General features: G+C 41.6%; 2 protein-coding genes across 10 annotated transcripts in view; one reads left to right on the top strand and one right to left on the bottom strand.

Annotated features, from left to right (window-relative positions):
• The window catches only part of pitrm1 (pitrilysin metallopeptidase 1), a 38555-nt gene extending 26866 nt beyond the window's left edge, over nucleotides 1–11689 (top strand). For both annotated transcript variants that reach the window (NM_001045797.1, XM_031903425.1), the window contains 9 exon segments: nucleotides 162–327; nucleotides 421–521; nucleotides 4377–4497; nucleotides 5578–5643; nucleotides 7428–7540; nucleotides 8594–8719; nucleotides 9068–9213; nucleotides 10366–10468; nucleotides 11460–11689. In NM_001045797.1, coding sequence (NP_001039262.1) covers nucleotides 162–327; nucleotides 421–521; nucleotides 4377–4497; nucleotides 5578–5643; nucleotides 7428–7540; nucleotides 8594–8719; nucleotides 9068–9213; nucleotides 10366–10468; nucleotides 11460–11553 — 1036 coding nt within the window. In that variant the 3' untranslated portion in view covers nucleotides 11554–11689.
• A 1180-nt stretch (nucleotides 11690–12869) lies between these two features.
• pfkp (phosphofructokinase, platelet) overlaps nucleotides 12870–19204 on the bottom strand; it is a 47902-nt gene continuing 41567 nt past the window's right edge. For 4 of the 8 annotated variants that reach the window (XM_012964440.2, XM_012964444.2, XM_012964441.2 and 1 more), the window contains 5 exons: nucleotides 17290–17401; nucleotides 17012–17111; nucleotides 16700–16705; nucleotides 15423–15528; nucleotides 12870–13905 (listed from right to left, as the gene is read on the bottom strand). In XM_012964440.2, the coding sequence (XP_012819894.1) occupies nucleotides 13755–13905; nucleotides 15423–15528; nucleotides 16700–16705; nucleotides 17012–17111; nucleotides 17290–17401 (475 nt within the window). In that variant the 3' untranslated portion in view covers nucleotides 12870–13754. 8 annotated transcript variants of the gene reach the window in all.

Raw genomic sequence — 19204 nt, 5'->3', positions numbered from 1 at the left:
CGGACTTCCTACTTGTTACTGATTTGCAAATTCTGCCTTCATAGCTGAGCCTGTTAGTAAGCCGGGGTATTTATTGTGTAGCGAGTTGGGGCCCTGACAGTGTGACAGATGTCTGGACTGTAATATTTTCATGAGCCGCCCTTTCTGGCAATTCTTTGCAGCCCCCATTTCGATGATGAGGAACGATTAAGGGTGCTGGTCCGTATGAGCGCCCAAGAAATGTCCAATGGAATCCCAGACTCGGGACATGTGTATGCCTCCATCCGTGCCGGCAGAACTCTCACACCCGCAGGGGAATTACAGGAACTCTTTAGTGGAATGGACCAGGTAATGGTACCACTCTAGAACATATAAGCTTCTTCAGATTGTTATATTTCTGCCTATCAATAATTCCCTTTAACATGTTTGTCTTCTTTCCAGGTGAAAATGATAAAGAGAATTGCAGAAATGCCGGAAATGGGCCCAATATTGCGCAAGTTATCTCGGATTCGGAAATACGTCCTGCTCAGTGACAACATGAGGTAGTTTGCATTATTCCTGTGCTCTGAATGTCTTCACATTTTCAGCTTTAAAACTTAAATACAGGCAGCTGCCTCCTAGAAGGGGGCCTCATATTTCTGGTGTATAACGCCTGCCTCATGGGGCAGCTGGCCGATGTAACCGAGTTAAAAGATGCAGTGAAATCCATATTTTTTGGACTTCGTTGAATTCCTAATGTCCAAGAAAGATTTTTAAACAAATGCAATTAACATTGTATTATTAGAATTTTTCATTTGGAATTCACCCAGTTTATCCCGAGTACTTTTCTTTTTTGGAATACAGGGATGGGATCTGTTATCCAGAAACCTATTATCTTGAAAGCTCAGAATTATAGGAAGGCCATATCCAATAGACTACATTTTAAAGGAGAAGGAATGTCCCAATCATTCAGGGGTGCCAAAATATTAGGCACTACTCTCCCCCCCCAGTTATTGTATCTGCTTACCTGGAACCCTGGGTTGGTGCTCCTGTTGGGAGAAAACTTCACCGGCCGGGGTGTAAGCGACAAAGTGTTCCTCTTCCTCCCTCGGTCTATGCGTATGTGCAGTAGAATGGACAGCTGAATTTTAAGAAAAAAGCCAGTATTTCACTCAACTGCATGGGCCCCAGGTTCTGGTCAAAAGGAGACGAAGGAAGAGGATCGTATTTAATTGTTAAATGATTCCCTTTTCGCTGTAATAATAAAACAGTACCTGTACTTGATCCCAACTAAGATATAATTACCCCTTATTGGGGGCAGAACAGTCCTATTGGGTTTATATAATGGTTAAATGATTCCCTTTTCTCTGTAATAATAAAACAGTACCTGTACTTGATCCCAACTAAGATATAATTACCTCTTATTGGGGGCAGAACAGCCCTATTGGGTTTATTTAATGGTTAAATGATTCCCTTTTCTCTGTAATAATAAAACAGTACCTGTACTTGATCCCAACTAAGATATAATTACCCCTTATTGGGGGCAGAACAGCCCTATTGGGTTAATTTAATGGTTAAATGATTCCCTTTTCTCTGTAATAATAAAACAGTACCTGTACTTGATCCCAACTAAGATATAATTACCCCTTATTGGGGGCAGAACAGCCCTATTGGGTTAATTTAATGGTTAAATGATTCCCTTTTCTCTGTAATAATAAAACAGTACCTGTACTAGATCCCAACTAAGATATAATTACCTCTTATTGGGGGCAGAACAGCCCTATTGTGTTAATTTAATGGTTAAATGATTCCCTTTTCTCTGTAATAATAAAATAGTACCTGTACTTGATCCCAACTAAGATATAATTACCCCTTATTGGGGGCAGAACAGCCCTATTGGGTTTATTTAATGGTTAAATGATTCCCCTTTCTCTGTAATAATAAAACAGTACCTGTACTTGTTCCTAACTAAGATATAATTACCACTTATTGGGGACAGAACAGCCCTATTGGGTTTATTTAATGGTTAAATGATTCCCTTTTCTCTGTAATAATAAAACAGTACCTGTACTTGATCCCAACTAAGATATAATTACCCCTTATTGGGGGCAGAACAGCCCTATTGGGTTTATTTAATGGTTAAATGATTCCCTTTTCTCTGTAATAATAAAACAGTACCTGTACTTGATCCCAACTAAGATATAATTACCCCTTATTGGGGCAGAACAGCCCTATTGGGTTTATTTAATGGTTAAATGATTCCCTTTTCTCTGTAATAATAAAACAGTACCTGTACTTGATCCCAACTAAGATATAATTACCCCTTATTGGGGGCAGAACAATCCTATTGGGTTTATTTAATGGTTAAATGATTCCCTTTTCTCTGTAATAATAAAACAGTACCTGTACTTGATCCCAACTAAGATATAATTACCCCTTATTGGGGGCAGAACAATCCTATTGGATTTATATAATGTTTAATTGATATATATATATATCCTCCAACTGAGCCGCACTCCAAAAGCATAAAACTTAGCTTTTATTAAAGCATCATTTTAAAAGAAGGTACAAAAGCCATTCAAAGCAGTATAGCAATGATACTTATCAGTCTGTTATGCCACATCTACGCGACGTTTCGGGAGTATCTCGCTCCCTTTCTCAAGCGTGCCTCGTGGCTGAACATAATCAATCGTTCGTATAGTCTGTTACTTCCTTGTATAGCTGAATACAGGAAATGACGTGACGGGTCACCATGGAGACAGAACACCTCAGTGTATTCGGTATACGTGGAAGCCGGCACATCAGTCCTGTATATTGCACATATAATTGGTACTTATCAATGTAGAAAGCTATCAAAATACCTTACAGTGGTACCTAGACATACATATTATTAGAATAAAGCTTGGCAAAAACATTTTTATATATATATATATACTGAGGGCCGGGCATAAAATCATAATGCTACCTAGATATTCACTGTCAGCATAAACACTTTTATAAAGAAATAACATTACAGAAATAAATGCAAATCAGATAGATAGGGCCCATCCAGATATCCAATGTACAATGACAGCTAATATCCACAAAATAGTCTTTCTTGATGTTGAGGTTGGTAGGAGCGAACAAAAATTCTTTACACGCATTTATACAAAACCCACGGATCGTAACCAATTGTTAAGGTTTGATAGCTTCCACCCTATATTTGTTAAAAAATCTATTCCTATTAGTCAATTCTCACGGGTCTGTAGGATAGCTAATGATCCAGATATTGTTACAGAGGACCTAGGAAAAATGGATAAAAAATTTAAAAATAGGGGTTACCCTAAACATATTCTTCAGGGAGGGCTATCTAAAGTGAGTGGACAGGGAGGAATAAGTCAATCAAACAAACAAACGCAAATCCACACAACGGATGACATTTGTTTCTCAATATCATGCACAAAGTGGCCGGTTACATTCTATCTTGCAGAAGCATTGGCATTTATTAAGGGAGTCATATCCCTCAATTGAAACATTTCAACATGCTCCTATGATGTCTTATCGCAGGGGCAATTCTATAGGAGGTAGATTGGTAAGAGCTGAGGTCCCTCCTGTATCACGAAAACTTACTTTCCTGGGTATGTCGTTTTGTGTTAACAGGATCACAATTTACTGACCCCCATACAGGAAGATCATATAAAATACGTGGGCATCACACATGTGATACCAATTTTGTGGTCTACATGTTAGTTTGCCCATGTAATTTGATCTATATTGGAGAAACGATTCAAAAAGTTAAAGACAGGTTCTCACAACGGTTAACACTGGTAATAAGATTCTTCCAGTGTCTAGACATTGCTTGGAATTGGGACATACATCGGATGATCTTAGATATTGGCTTATACAACATGTCCCTGTTCCCAGGAGAGGTGGAGATCGAGTTAAACTCCTTAAGAAAATTGAAGTAGAATGGATTCATCGTTTAAATACACTGGCTCCAAATGGGTTAAATAGAGATTTTGATTTGCATTTATTTCTGTAATGTTATTTCTTTATAAAAGTGTTTATGCTGACAGTGAATATCTAGGTAGCATTATGATTTTATGCCCGGCCCTCAGTATATATATATATATATATATATATATATATATATATATATATATATATATATATATATATATATATATATATATATATATATATAAAATTTTTGCCAAGCTTTATTCTAATAATATGTATGTCTAGGTACCACTGTAAGGTATTTTGAGGTGGACTCCCTGCGATTTGAGCTGTTTTACACGCACCCACAACATAGTGTCTAGGTCTGAGTGCACCGCATGTTGGTCTTTTTATATATATATATATATATATATATATATATATAAGTTTTGCATGAGAATTTAGGAATCCGTTGATAAATCAGAACTTTCCGCCCCCAGGTGCTCAGTGAACGCCACCCCTCAGCAGATGCCAGCGGCCTCCAAGGAAATAGAACACTTCTTGGCCGGAATCTCTCGCAGCAAAAAGGAACGCAAGTCTATCCGACCCCATGTTGTTGAGGTACAGCTTGGTTAAAATAGTTTAAAGATTTGGTTCCTTGTGAGTTGGATACACAGGTCTGTTAGTCCATTTGTACATTTGGTTAGTTCTATTATGGCCATTCTTGGGTGCCACATAAGGTTTGTGAACCATTATATCACTCTAGGCCAGGGATCCCCAACCTTTTTTACTTGTGAGCCACACTCTGATGTAAAAAGTGTTGGTGAGCAATGCTAGCATGAAAAAAAGTTCTTTGGGGATGCCAAATAAGGGCTGTGATTGGCTGTTTGGTATCCCCATGTGGGCTGCTGGCCCGCAGGAGGTTTTCTTGGAGTTTCCAAAACTTGCCTCCAAGCCAGAAATGTAAAAATGGCACCTACTTTGAGGCCACTGGGAGCAACTTTAAAAGGGGTTGGTGAGAAACATTACTCAGTTACTGCTGAGCCGCTGGTTGGGGATCACTGCTCTAGGGGTATCCAGTCATGCGACTAAGTATCCACCCAAAGTCATGCTCTCCCACCGTTCTGCTCTCTGCTTATCACTTGGGAACATATCATCTATGGACAAATTTAGAAGGCATCGTTTACTGTAGAGGCATCAAGGTTATGGAATTCCTTACCAAGAGTAGCTGTAACGAGTGATTTATTGGTGGACTTTCTATCAGAAAAGGGTTTAACTGTATCATTATATATTTATTGGCCTAGTGCGTTATCTTGGTAGCAGTTTGGGTTCAGGAAGGAATGTATTCCACCCCCCTCCCCGATTCTGAGTTAGTCGTTGGCTTTCTGGCAATATTGTTGGGTAAGGGCAAGTTCCAATAGTGTAGCAGTCACACCAGTGGTTGGATCCAGTTGTGGGAATATGCAACCAGTTTGACCCAGTGCAGAGAATATTCCAACTGGAATTTTGAATTGTTTCTGGCCCATATACACAAGTAAAGGCCATGCAAATTCAGACCAGCCTGACTAACATTATATACCTATGAATGACCAATACGACCATGGAATTATATCTGACTAGGATAAAATGGGGGACAAAATCCCAATTTACATGTTCCTTTCATTTATCTAAAAAGAACTTATTTTATGTTCTGCTTTACAGAAATCATCCAGTCCCTCCTCCTCTGGAAGTGAAATTTCTCGAAGAGCCACAAGAAAGTTGGTCGGCGTAAGTGATTTTCTATATCATACTGTCCCTTTGCCAGGCCCTGTTCAATTTAATATGTTTATAAGTGATATTACGTATGGGGCACATTGACTACAGTGTGAACTTTCTCCATGTCTAACACCGCTCCAAGTTCACCTGTAAATCCCACAATTCCCTGCACACGTGATCTCAATAAGGAAAGGAAAATCATGGTGCAATGCATTGTGGGTTATGTAGTTCCTGCATTCTGTCTGTAAGCTGTGGAGAAGTTGTTACATTTGTAACATTAGCGTTTTAGTCCCTTCTCCGAGAAGAACTGTTTTGCAGTTGGATTTCAGCATATAAAAGGGTATTTATTCATACAATTTGAAGGAACAGATTACAGTGATAGGTATATTAGGGGTTCCTGTGTTGTGTGGGACTCTTTAACAAATTTTGGGTCAGAAGCCGGAGTTCCCCTTTAAGAGGACTGGATAAGGGTTTGGTTCATCTTTAAATTAAACAGTGATGTTCTAAGACAATTTTCAGTTGGTCTTCATTTTTTATTCTTTTTTTTTCGGTAATTTAGCTTTTGGTTCGGTAGCTCTTTGATTGTTAACTTAAAGGTGAAACATCCCTTTATGTTAAAAGGGCAAGTAAGACGATCAAAATAAAGGATATCAGGCTCCAAAACCTTAATACTTATGTTCTGTCTAAATTAAGAACCATGAAGTGAAATGGAAAAGGAACATAAGGAAATGCTGCTTCAGGCAAATGTATGGGGAAAATAACCCGAAGGAATTCACACATCAGCAGAATAGATACAAAGCAAAATGTCATGGCCTAAAACAAGGTTTTTCAAGGGGTTCTAAATCCATAAGAATTTTTCCAATTATACATTTCAGATTTTAAACTAAGTTATCTTACTGTCCATTTTTCTTCTTTGCACTGCTGGTTCTGGCTACATGTACCAGTCAAATGAGGTTTTGGTAGTCGGCACCCTTACAGCCAAGATGTGATAGGAAATGGTTACTGTCTCAACTTCCAATGTGTCACTGGTTGGCCCTTCCATAGGCGTCCTGTTGTGTTACAGCAATAATGCCTTAGAAGGAGCATGGTACAGTGTCACGAGGGACATGGCCACATTAATACAAAGATGGAATCGCCCAGGCAATGCATAAGAAGCAACACACCTCATATTATCCTGGTCCATACAAAATGCTTCCCTGCGCCACAAACAATTCCACAGGGAGATTTTTGTTGCCCTTTACATTAGGGATACACTGAATCCACTATTTTAGGATCTGGCCAAACCCCAAATACTGAATCAAATCCTAAATGATATTTTTCAAAATCCCATCAGTTAATAGAGCTTCTCCAGCAGAATCAGCAGTGAAATGTCACATGGGGCTAGCCATATTCTTCATTTCCCAGGGTGCCACTGCCATGTGACCTGTGCTCTGATGAACTTCAGTCACACTTTACTGCTGAGCTGCAAGTTGGAGTGATGTCCCCCCCTCCCAGCAGCCAATCAGCAGAACAATGGGAAGGGAGCACTATAGCAGCTCCCAGTAGGTATCAAAATAGTAAGAAATCCAAGTCCAGCTTGGGACTCCTCCAGTTACATGGGAGTAGGAGAAACAATAGGTTAGCTGAAAGCAGTTCTAATGTGTAGCGCTGGCTGAAAGCTCAGACTCAGGCACAATGCACTGAGATGGCGCCTACACACCAATATTACAGCTAAAAATACATTTGTCCATTTTAGAAAATTCTTGTTTAATATTAATGTTACTGGAAAAGTCCTCATTATTGTGTGTGTCTTACAGGATCCAACTTTCAAACCCTGTCAAATGAAAACTCACTTTTCCCTGTCCTTCCCAGTCAATTACATTGGAGAGTGTGTGAGGACTGTACCGTACACACACCCTGATTATGCCAGGTAAGGTGCCAAGGCCGGCAACACAATTAATTGATGTTACCCATATAGAAAAAGGTGAGTTCTAGGTGTAACCTTATTCATGAAATGCTACGCACAAATTAGAAAAAGTAGCAGTGACCAAAACACCCTACTGACCAAGGAGCAAGCAAATCTAATGGGACCTGTTATCCAGAATGCTCGGGACCAGGAGTTTTGCGGATAAGGGGTTATTCTGTAACTTAAAAAAATAATTTAAACAAAAAATAAACCCAATAGGGCTGTTCTGCCCCCAATAAGGGGTAATTATATCTTAGTTGGGATCAAGTACAGGTACTGTTTTATTATTACAGAGAAAAGGGAATCATTTAACCATTAAATAAACCCAATAGGGCTGTTCTGCCCCAATAAGGGGTAATTATATCTTAGTTGGGATCAAGTACAGTACTGTTTTATTATTACAGAGAAAAGGGAATCATTTAACCATTAAATAAACCCAAGTACAGGTATGGGATCCCTTATCCGGAAACCCATTATGCAGAAAGCTCTGAATTTCGGGAAGCCCGTCTCCCATAGACTCCATTTTAATCAAATAATATCGAATTTTAAAGCTGATATCCTTTTTCTCTGTAATAATAAAACAGTATCTTGTAACTTATCACAACCAAGATATAAATAATCCTTATTGGATGCAAAACAATCCTATTGGGTTAAATTAATGTTTTATTGATGTTTAAGTAGATTTAAGGTATGGAGATCCAAATTACAGAAAGACCCCTTATCTGGAATACTCATGGTCCCGAGCATTCTGTATAATGTGTCCTATACCTGCACAAGGTACTGTTTTATTATTACAGCGAAAGGGAAATTATTTTTGAAAATTAGAATTATTTGCTTATAATGGAATCTATGGGAGATCTTTCTGGATAATGGGTTTCCAGATAATGGATCCCAAACCTGTAGTAACATGAAGATCATTAGTAGCATGACCCTATTATCCCTATACTATGCACTGCTGCTGAAGGTGTGTGCGTGATTCCAGTATCTCACAATGAAACGTATACTTTTCCCCTTAAGCCTCCGTATCCTCGCGCGCATCATGACCGCTAAATTCCTCCATGGAGAGATCCGTGAAAAGGGCGGTGCCTATGGTGGTGGTGCCAAGCTCAGCTTCGATGGGATTTTTGGCTTTTACTCTTATCGGTAAGATATTAAACAGCTCAGCATAATCTGAAGTTGCATGAAGTTTCATTAACGGCCATGTAGAGCTGCTTAGTTGTCGGTATATGTAAAGGGAAAATGAAGGGAAGGAGGCAAAGCACTAATGCTGGAGCAAGGGGTTAAGAGAATCACAATACTCCTGCTGTAGATTTTTTTTTGGGAGAGATCTCAAAGACCAAAGTCCATTTATAAAGGCGTAAGAATGCCATTAATGGGTGTTTAGGTTGCTTCCACCACATAGTGCAAAGGGGGCTATGGGAGCACTATAGGGTTAATTAAAGAGTAAGTAGAGTATAATGGATATATATATACTTTCTGTGTATTTTTCAGAGATCCAAATTCACTGTCGACATTGTCAACATTTCAAAAAGCAGCCGATTGGGCGAAATCAGGCCAGTTTACCCAGCAAGATGTGGATGAAGCCAAGCTCTCTGTGTTTTCTGCTGTTGATTCCCCCATAGCTCCTTCTGATAAAGGTAAAAATGGATCCTTGTATCTCTACCAGGTCCTGATTGCCTGGATTGAATTTATTTTCCTGTAGTACAGCCAAATCAGTTTGCTTGTGCCACTTACTTTCCATTATAAGTTTGGTTGCTGTCATTCAGTTCTTCTTGAGTTGTGCTTAGAAGTTCAAGTGGCTACCCCACAGTTCCAAAAACTGGATCCTAGCCATAAATTGTCTAGGATCAGCCATGAAGCCAGAGGAACTGTAACCTGGATCCCCTGGAGGCAATCGGGACTTAGTTCCACCTCCTTTACTTCCACTCCCTCTCGGTGAATGTAATATGTGTCCCCTTTGCTTTGTGCTGTGTAGTATACATGGTCACTAGCCAATGTTGTATATTTTGTTGTGATTTTGTATGTTATAGAACCAAATAAAATTTGCCTTTACAAAAAAGAATTAGGCTGGGATGTACGGGCTTAGGTACGAGGGACAGGATTTTTGAATAACTTTGGAATCCGTTGCAGAGTTTTTGTTGTTAAATTCCCCACCAATATGTCATATCCCCTATAGCAGGGGTAGGGAACCTATGGCTCTTTTGATAGCTGCATCTGGCTCTCTGCCAAATCTTTAATAAAAAAATAACGGGTGGCGTGGCCTGCACTTGGCGGATAGTAGACGTGTTCTAAACCTTAGAACATGTCTTCTATCCACCGAGCACAGGCCACGCCCTCCTCCGCATCTGGCATTCTTGGCACCCACCCTACCTTGCCCCTGAACTCGGCGGATAGAAGACGTGTTCTAAGCCTTAGAACACATCTTCTCTCTGCCGAGTGCAGGCCACACCCTCCTCTGCATCGCATCCGGCATCCTTGGGACCCACCCTACCTTGCCCCTGCGCTCGGCGGATAGAAGACGTGTTCTAAGCCTTAGAACACGTCTTCTATCCGCCGAGCGCAGGACACGCCCTTCTCCGCATCGCATCCGGCATCCTTGGGACCCACCCTACCTTGCCCCACAGCATCCGCGGCCAAACATACTGTATGACTCTCACGGAATTACATTTTAAAATATGTGGTGTTTATGGCACTCTCAGCCAAAAAGGTTCCTGACCCCTGCCCTATAGCATGAATGAAGTGCATTTTCCAACATGGCGCTTCCATGACTTGTGTGCTTCTTATTGCAGGCATGAATCATTTCCTACACGGCATCTCTGATGAAATGAAACAGAAGCACAGAGAGCAGCTTTTCGCCGTCACCCATTCAGATCTAACGAACGCCAGTAACAAGTACGTTTGGGGGTTTTAATTACACAAGGCATTTAGAACCTGTGCCCCCCAGGCTTCCCATCATAAAGGGAAAGAAAAGAAACACAAGGTGCAGGCTGGGAATACTGGGCAGGGTAAAGGTGGCCATACACACTGAGATCCACTTGCTTGGCAAGGGTTCCAAGCGAGCAAATCTTCTCCTGATATCCCCACCTACGGGTGGGCAATATCAAGCCAATTCAGGCTAATTGGTCGCTTGGCCCTGGGCCCAAACGATTGAATAATGACGGGTATAGGCGCAGTCAGTTCGGGGACTGCATCAATGAGCCAATGTGGTCCCCGATCCAATTAAATTTTTAAACTTGTCTGACCGATATCTGGCCGATTTTAGGCCAGATATCGGTTGGGCAGGCCCGTCATTAGTGCCGCTACACGGGCAGATAAGCTTCTGAGTCGGTCTAAAGGACCAATATCTGCAGCTAGAATCAGCCCGTGTATGGCCACTTTACAGTGAGGGCATGTTCATGTGGGATGTTTATAGCATTAATGGCAGAAAGAAAGGGGAAGTGTAATGGCATCTGTGTGTCACTGCCGATGTATTTCAGCTGGCAGAGAAGAGGCTTATACCTCTCAGTGCTTCTTGCCATTCGTCAAATTGTGAGTTTAGAGCTTAATGCATAAAAACTCACCCATTTTTTTTATGGGATTTTTAGAAGCATATTTATCAAATGGAGTTCTTTCTTGATAAATACGCTTATAAAACCATAGGAATGAATAGAACATGGGTGAGTTTTTATGTATTGAGCTGTAAACTCACATTTGCCAGTCCATGTAGGGGCTACCAAACAGCCAATCACAGCCCTTATTTGGCATCCTAGGGAACTTTTTTTCATGCTTGTGTTGCTCTCCAACTCTCTTTTTATATTAGAATGTGGCTCATCAGTAAAAAAGGTTGCCCCCCCCCCCCCACTGAGTGCTTTTTCCCATGTGACCTGCCTCTTCTCCCTTCCAGGTACCTAACTGCCGGTCAGTGCACTCGTGGAACCGCTATCCTGGGGCCAGAAAATAGGAACATTGCAAAAGATCCCTCGTGGATAATTCGATGACCTTTTTACGAAAGGAGTCAACGCTATACGATATTATTGTACCTTTTTATGGATTTCTATTTATAGGAGTTTCATTTACTAAAGAGTTTTAATGTGGTCACATGTCACTAATGCCAAATAAATCATTTCTACTAAATTTCTAGTTGTTTTTATCTGAGTACATTGCTAGAGTGAATCCTATCACATACAGCGCTCCTGCTCCCAGGTTCTCTCTCTATTGCAGCGCCGTCCAACTTTCTACATGAAATGGGCAGATTATTTATAAATCCGTGCATTTGAGGGGGCCTCCAGATGGGCAGAAGAAGACACACAGAGCTACTTAGTAGCAGCTACTTGTTACAGCTACTAAACTCCTCTCTCAGAAAAATGCTTCATTCCCGGGGCTGGAGTCTGTGCAGTTCTCTCCCCCTCCCTTATCCTCCACCCCCCCCCCATCAGAATTCGCTCCCCCTCCCATCTCTGTGTAATCTGAGCTACCAAGCTAAAATGGCAGCTGCTACCTTAAGCAAACACAGGGAACTTCTTGGGCTGTCTTCATTTTTTATAGTTCTGGAATTATTTCCCTTCCCTTCTGACTCTTTCCAGCTTTCAAATGAGGGTCTCTGACCCCAGAAGCCAAAAACTATTGCTCTGTGAAACCACAATTTTCATTATTTTTTTATTACTCTCTTTCAAACCAATGTCTGGTTGCTAGGTTAAATTTGACCCTAGCAACAAGATAGCTGCTGAAAATCCAAACTGGAGAGCTGCTGAACAAAAAACTAAATATTTCAAAAACCTCAAATAATGCAAACTAAAGACCAATGGCAAATCGTTTCAGAATAGGCATCTCTACATCATACTAAAAGTTAATTCAAAGGTGAATTACCCCTTTAAAAGGGCATATTGTCTCATGTGAGCGGATCTTCACCTGATATCCCCACCTACGGGTGGGTGATATCGGGGAACGTGTAGGGCCAAAAGATCAAATTATATTGGCGGCAATGGGGCAGTCGATTTGGGGACTGACCAAATTTTTTAACCTGCCCGATTGATATCTGGCCGATTTCAGGCCAGATATTGGTTGGGCAGGCCCATCAGTAGTGCCCATACACATCCCGAATAGCTGCCGAATCAGTCTAAGCGACCAATATCGGCAGCTAGAATCGGCCCGTGTATGGGGACCTTAAGTCTCTCAATGGTATGGTTCATTTGCTTTGTAGTTGGGAATGTAGCTTGCTATTCTGTTGCTATGGGCTAACATCCTAGCAACTAAGGTGAATGTTCCCTTTCAAGTCTTGGTGGAAGACCAGATTTGCAATAAGCGAAGATTCCTATTTGGTTTGCGAGTTTTTTTTTTTATTTTTGTGATTTTACACCAACATATATAACTTGTCACTAAAAAAACAAAAATCCAAACATTGCACATTGATTGTACGTGTGGAATCATTACGTCTCTGGTACAAAGTGGAATAGAAGCAGAACTCAACTACGCAGCAGGAACGTTTCCAAATGTTGGGGGTTTTTTGTTGTCCCATTTTACTCATAAAGGCAATATGTGGAATATTGGAGCCGGAGTAAAATGGGTTGGAATACAGGTGGGTGTGGCATTTACACATATGTATAGATGGTACTGGGGCTGCGCGGGCCTGGGCTGGAGAGATACGTATAGATGGTACTGGGGCTGCGCAGGCCTGGGCTGGAGAGATATGTATAGATGGTACTGGGGCTGCGCAGGCCTGGGCTGGAGAGATACGTATAGATGGTACTGGGGCTGCGCGGGCCTGGGCTGGAGAGATACGTATAGATGGTACTGGGGCTGCGTGGGCCTGGGCTGGAGAGATACGTATAGATGGTACTGGGGCTGCGCGGGCCTGGGCTGGAGAGATATGTATAGATGGTACTGGGGCTGCGCGGGCCTGGGCTGGAGAGATATGTATAGATGGTACTGGGGCTGCGCGGGCCTGGGCTGGAGAGATACGTATAGATGGTACTGGGGCTGCGCAGGCCTGGGCTGGAGAGATACGTATAGATGGTACTGGGGCTGCGCGGGCCTGGGCTGGAGAGATATGTATAGATGGTACTGGGGCTGCGCGGGCCTCGCAATGGAAACCGGATGGACAGAAAGTGCTGGAGCAATAAATAGCAATAGGCAAGTGACAGACTATGGCGCTACAGCACACAATGTAGATAGGCGATAACAATAGGTTTGGGCATGAAGTTCAGATGGGTCCCGTTTCATCTTTCCGTCTGCACATGTTCACGTGTTCCAGCTTCCCGGCGTCTGAAATGTCGTAGCTTGTCTTGTACTTGGCCAGAATCTTCATCAAAGGCCTCATCTTCAGCCACCACTGTTCCTTGGGAATCCTGTGCCTGTACATAGGGACACAAGATACTCTCAGGACTCCAGCAAAGCCAATAATAACCAGCACGCTGTATCCTTCTACTTGCTCTTTAGTGACGTCATCTGTCACATGACTCATAACTAAGATTAAACTACACAGAGAGCAAGATACAAATATCCTAGTGTACATATGGCTGTGACTTTTTTGATTATTTTATTAGGGCTCATCATGACTGGCATGGGCAGGACCCTGCAAAAACAGGGTCCTCTTGTGCAAAGCAAGTACTACCTGCCCCACACGCCCCCACCTACTCCTTATGTGAGGGAGGGGCAGGCACTGAGTTGGGACATGAGGGGTTGGCAGGGAGGCGGGTTGTGAGGGGTCTGCTTCTTCTATAGTTACACCACTGAATGACGCCCTTTAGAGAAAATAGTTGGTTCAAAAGCCACGTGGCTGGTCATACAGGTATGGGATCCGTTATCCAGAAACCCTTTACTTAGAGAGCTCTGAATTAGACTTCATTTCAATCAATCAATCAACCTTGTAATTGATCCCAACTAAGATATAATTACCCCTTATTGGGGGCAGAACAGCCCTATTGGGTTTATTTAATGGTTAAATGATTCCTTTTCTCTGTAATAATAAAACAGTACCTGTACTTGATCCCAACTAAGATATAATTACCCCTTATTGGGGGCAGAACAGCCCTATTGGGTTTATTTAATGGTTAAATGATTCCCTTTTCTCTGTAATAATAAAACAGTACCTGTACTTGATCCCAACTAAGATATAATTACCCCTTATTGGGGCAGAACAGCCCTATTGGGTTTATTTAATGGTTAAATGATTCCCTTTTCTCTGTAATAATAAAACAGTACCTGTACTGGATCCCAACTAAGATATAATTACCCCTTATTGGGGCAGAACAGCCCTATTGGGTTTATTTAATGGTTAAATGATTCCCTTTTCTCTGTAATAATAAAACAGTACCTGTACTTGATCCCAACTAAGATATAATTACCCCTTATTGGGGGCAGAACAGCCCTATTGGGTTTATTTAATGGTTAAATGATTCCCTTTTCTCTGTAATAATAAAACAGTACCTGTACTGGATCCCAACTAAGATATAATTACCCCTTATTGGGGCAGAACAGCCCTATTGGGTTTATTTAATGGTTAAATGATTCCCTTTTCTCTGTAATAATAAAACAGTACCTGTACTTGATCCCAACTAAGATATAATTACCCCTTATTGGAGGCAGAACAGCCCTATTGGGTTTATTTAATGGTTAAATCAATTTATTAGTTTACTTAAACGTATGGAAATCCAAATTATGGAAAGATCCCTTATCTGCAACACCCCAGGTCCCGAGCATTCGGATAACAGGTCCCACACCTGTACTAAAGGAAGAAGTGGTTTTGTGGAGAGGCAGAGCACAGTTATATGCACCTAATTATGTTCTCTTTCCATTCATTTCTATATTGTGCTTGATGCTATAAATCATTAAACCCCAAAAGGGCACAAGGGGGGGGGGAGCTACTTACTTGAAGTCTGTTTCGTCCTTGAGTTGTGTAACTGGCTGGAAAAGAAGGTTCCTCCTGCGCATTCCTAACAGGCAAACGCTGTCGTCCGTGTTGGCGAATACCCTGCCTGGAAATAGCAGAGTACAACAATATCAGCAAGATTCCGGGGTGAGAAATTCTTTGCTCCTATCAGAGCTGATTGCACGTATTCTGGTTCTATCTATGGGGAAAGCTCAGGGTTCTCCATGTACTATAAGCTGTGACCTGCTGGGTCACCATTGGTTGTACGTTGCCCCACACAGAAATAACATTGAAAAGGGATCCAATAAGGGCTTATATGGAAGGTTGTTGGAAGAAAGTGGAATAATTGGTACAATGGGGTTAGGGTGCTACTCTATAGGTCACTGATGGGACCTCACCTTGATCACCACTATCAGTTCTGAAGGCTCTGGCTACAGGAAGGCACAAATAATAAATAAATAAGATGTTTAAAGAAGGCTACAAAGATGGTGCAAGGGCTACAGTATAAAGAACTGGGAAATCTAAGCCTTGGTCTTGTATAGCTTAGAGACAACACAACAGAAACACCAGTACATGGAACAGTTATGGAGGACAGACTGTATAAGAGGAGGGTGGCTAGAAACCAACTCCCAGGCAGAGAGACTGAGGCACCTACTGTGTCACTTGTGTCATTGTGTAACTTTTAATTGAACTGAGCTAGAATAATACTATAGCCAACCCCCCTTCACTGTACACTAGTCATTCAGAGAATTGGAATATTCTAATCACAGAGCTGTCTGTAATATACTGGCCCTTTAAATAATCAGTAATAAGAATTTATTGGTTACAAGAGCCCCTTGCAACTTTGCAATATACATAAAAAAAAAATGCAGCCTTTTCGTGATTGCTAATGTTTTAGTCCCTCCTCCCCTGCCAGGATTTTACATAATGCAGAAAGAGAAGAGCTGTTTTGCAGCTGGATTTCAGCATATAAAATGGTAGATATATTAGTCAGTGATAGATATATTAGGGGTCTCTGTCTTGTCTGGGGCTCTTTTTACAAATTTTCGTTTGGCAGCTGCAGTTACCCTTTAAAAAATTGTGATCATCCAATTGAATCAAGCCTGATGGAGAGGTCTTTAGTGACTACAGTCTCCTGTCTGATATTCTGCTTACTGAGAACTGTGATTAGTGTATGTTAGGATTAGAGGAAAGGTATTAGTGTTCTACTTCTTTTTTATTAATTTATTTAATGGGTTAATTGGGTTACATATTGATAGCAAAAAAAGGCACATTACCTTCATCTAAGATTCCAGGTAGCCAGAGAAATAAAAGAAGAAAAAAGAACAGAGCAAACAGAAGAGGTTTAAACTATGTGCACCACTAACAGGCAGCGACTGTACATATCTATCTATATATCTATATAGCATGCAGCTGGGATGCAAAGGAAGGACAGGCAAAGGGTTACAGCAAGCCGGTATTATCTTAATTAACACAACCAATTATAAACACCAAATAATGATGTTACGCCACAGAGTATTCCAATCTGATTCTGGGATAATTTGCACAATGACAAGGGTTGAACAATATGATGTCCTGGGGGGCCTTACCTTTCCTGTAGGTTTCTTTTAACTTCTTGGAAATCCACTGGACGGCTTTGGCAGAAATTTTAGTGCCGAAGTTTCTGTCGAACGGGGAAGGAGCGCCACCCTGTGACATACAAAGCAATACAGTTGCTTACGGTGATTAAAGGGCAAGTAATTGCTTTGATCCATTTCAAATGCCTAGAGGGGTTCATAGCTATGTTGCAAAGCCTGGAGCGGATCAGTGCAGTCACATGATGAGAGGAAGGATCAGCGCCTAGCGGCGCTCCCTGGGCCGCAATTACCTGCTGCATGTGGCCCAATACATTCTTTCTGCAGTCAAACACGCCTCTGCCTTCCTCCGAGTAAAGCTGATAAATGAAATCTGTCGTGTAGTTCTCATTGCTGTTCTCATTTCTGAAAAGAAAATGGCAGTTTGTTACAGGTCTCCGCCAAGCAATATCACATAATGGACAGTAGCAAGAAAATGCCAGTTTGTTACAGATCTCCGCCAAGCAATATCACATAATGGACAGTAGCAAGAAAATGGCAGTTTGTTACAGATCTGTGCCAAGCAATATCAGATAATGCACAGTAGCAAGAAAATGCCAGTTTGTTACAGATCTCTGCCAAGCAATATCAGATGATGGACAGTAGCAAGAAAATGGCAGTTTGTTACAGATCTGTGCCAAGCAATATCAGATAATGCACAGTAGCAAGAAAATGCCAGTTTGTTACAGATCTCCGCCAAGCAATATCACATAATGGACAGTAGCAAGAAAATGGCAGTTTGTTACAGATCTGTGCCAAGCAATATCAGATAATGCACAGTAGCAAGAAAATGCCAGTTTGTTACAGATCTCTGCCAAGCAATATCAGATGATGGACAGTAGCAAGAAAATGCCAGTTTGTTACAGATCTGTGCCAAGCAATATCAGATAATGGACAGAAAAATGCCATGACAGTGATGGAGACCCAATATACAGGCCTAGGGACTAAAGATATTTCCCCAGTTCCTTGGTGCCGGGTTCCCTTGTATTGTTCCCTTACTGACACCCATTCTAGGCCCTGTTGTGCCTGAGTGCCCTTCAGAGTTCTCTGCACAAGCAGACTGGCATTAGAGGCAGGGGGTGGCACAGTTGTAGAGCACTATAGGGGTAAGAGAGGGGTGTAAAGGGCCGGATATAGGGAAATTAGTGCAGTATAGCAAGTAGTGCCTGTATGGAATGTTCAAAGAGAATGAGAAAGCAGCTGGCGTGACTCCCAAATATGGCAGACAAGCTTATGTCAATTAAAGGGGTTGTTCACCTTTAAAGGAAAAGGAAAGGCATTTTATTGCCAATACATTCCCCACATTAGTGCCACCTACAACGCTATATTTATTCTGCAGAAAGCTTTACCATACCGGAGTAAAGAGCCCTTAGAAGTTCCCTCTGTTTGTTTAAGATAGCAGCTGCCATTTTAGCTTGGTCTTTGTAACTTTCTGCTGCAGCTGAAGCTGTTGGTAGCTCAGATTACACATTTTGATGGGAGGGGGGAGTGAGTTTTATGAATTCTTATGGGAGGGGGGAACAGGAGAAGGGAGAGCGGAGAGAACTGCATGGACTCTGGCCCCGGGAATGAAGGCTTTTTCTGAGAGAGGAGTCAGATACCAAAAAACATGTGTACACAAAAGAGGACAGGAAATCCTGAGTTTCTTTTGATAGAGGACTCAGTGCAGAGTTTCTGTGAGTGCTTATGGCTGTATTTACATAGACCTTTCTGATAAAGCTGTTCTTTCTCCTTTAAGTTAACTTTTAGTATGATGTAGAGCAGTGATCCCAAAACAGTGGCTCAGGGGTAACATGTTGCTCCCCAACCCCTTGGATGTTGCTCCCAGTGGCCTCAAAGCAGGAGCTCATTTCTAATTTTTTGGCTTGAAGGCACATATTGGAGGCATAAAACCAGACGTACTGCCAAACAGAGCCTCCTATAGGCTGCCAGGCCACATGGGGCCACCAAATAACCAATTGCAGCCCTTTTTGGGCACCCCTAGGAACATTTTTCATGCTTGTGTTGCTCCCCAACATTTATTTGTATTTAAATGTTGCTCAGGAGTAAAAAAATATGGGGACCCCTGATGCAGAGAGTGAGATTCTGAGACAATTTGCAACTGGTCTTCTTTTTGTATTATTTATAGTTTTTTCATTATTTCACTTTTTGTTGAGCAGCTCTCCAGTT

Source organism: Xenopus tropicalis, chromosome 6 (genome assembly GCF_000004195.4).
Source record: "Xenopus tropicalis strain Nigerian chromosome 6, UCB_Xtro_10.0, whole genome shotgun sequence".
Classification (NCBI taxonomy): domain Eukaryota; kingdom Metazoa; phylum Chordata; class Amphibia; order Anura; family Pipidae; genus Xenopus; species Xenopus tropicalis.
This window is presented reverse-complemented; position numbering and strand designations above follow the sequence as displayed.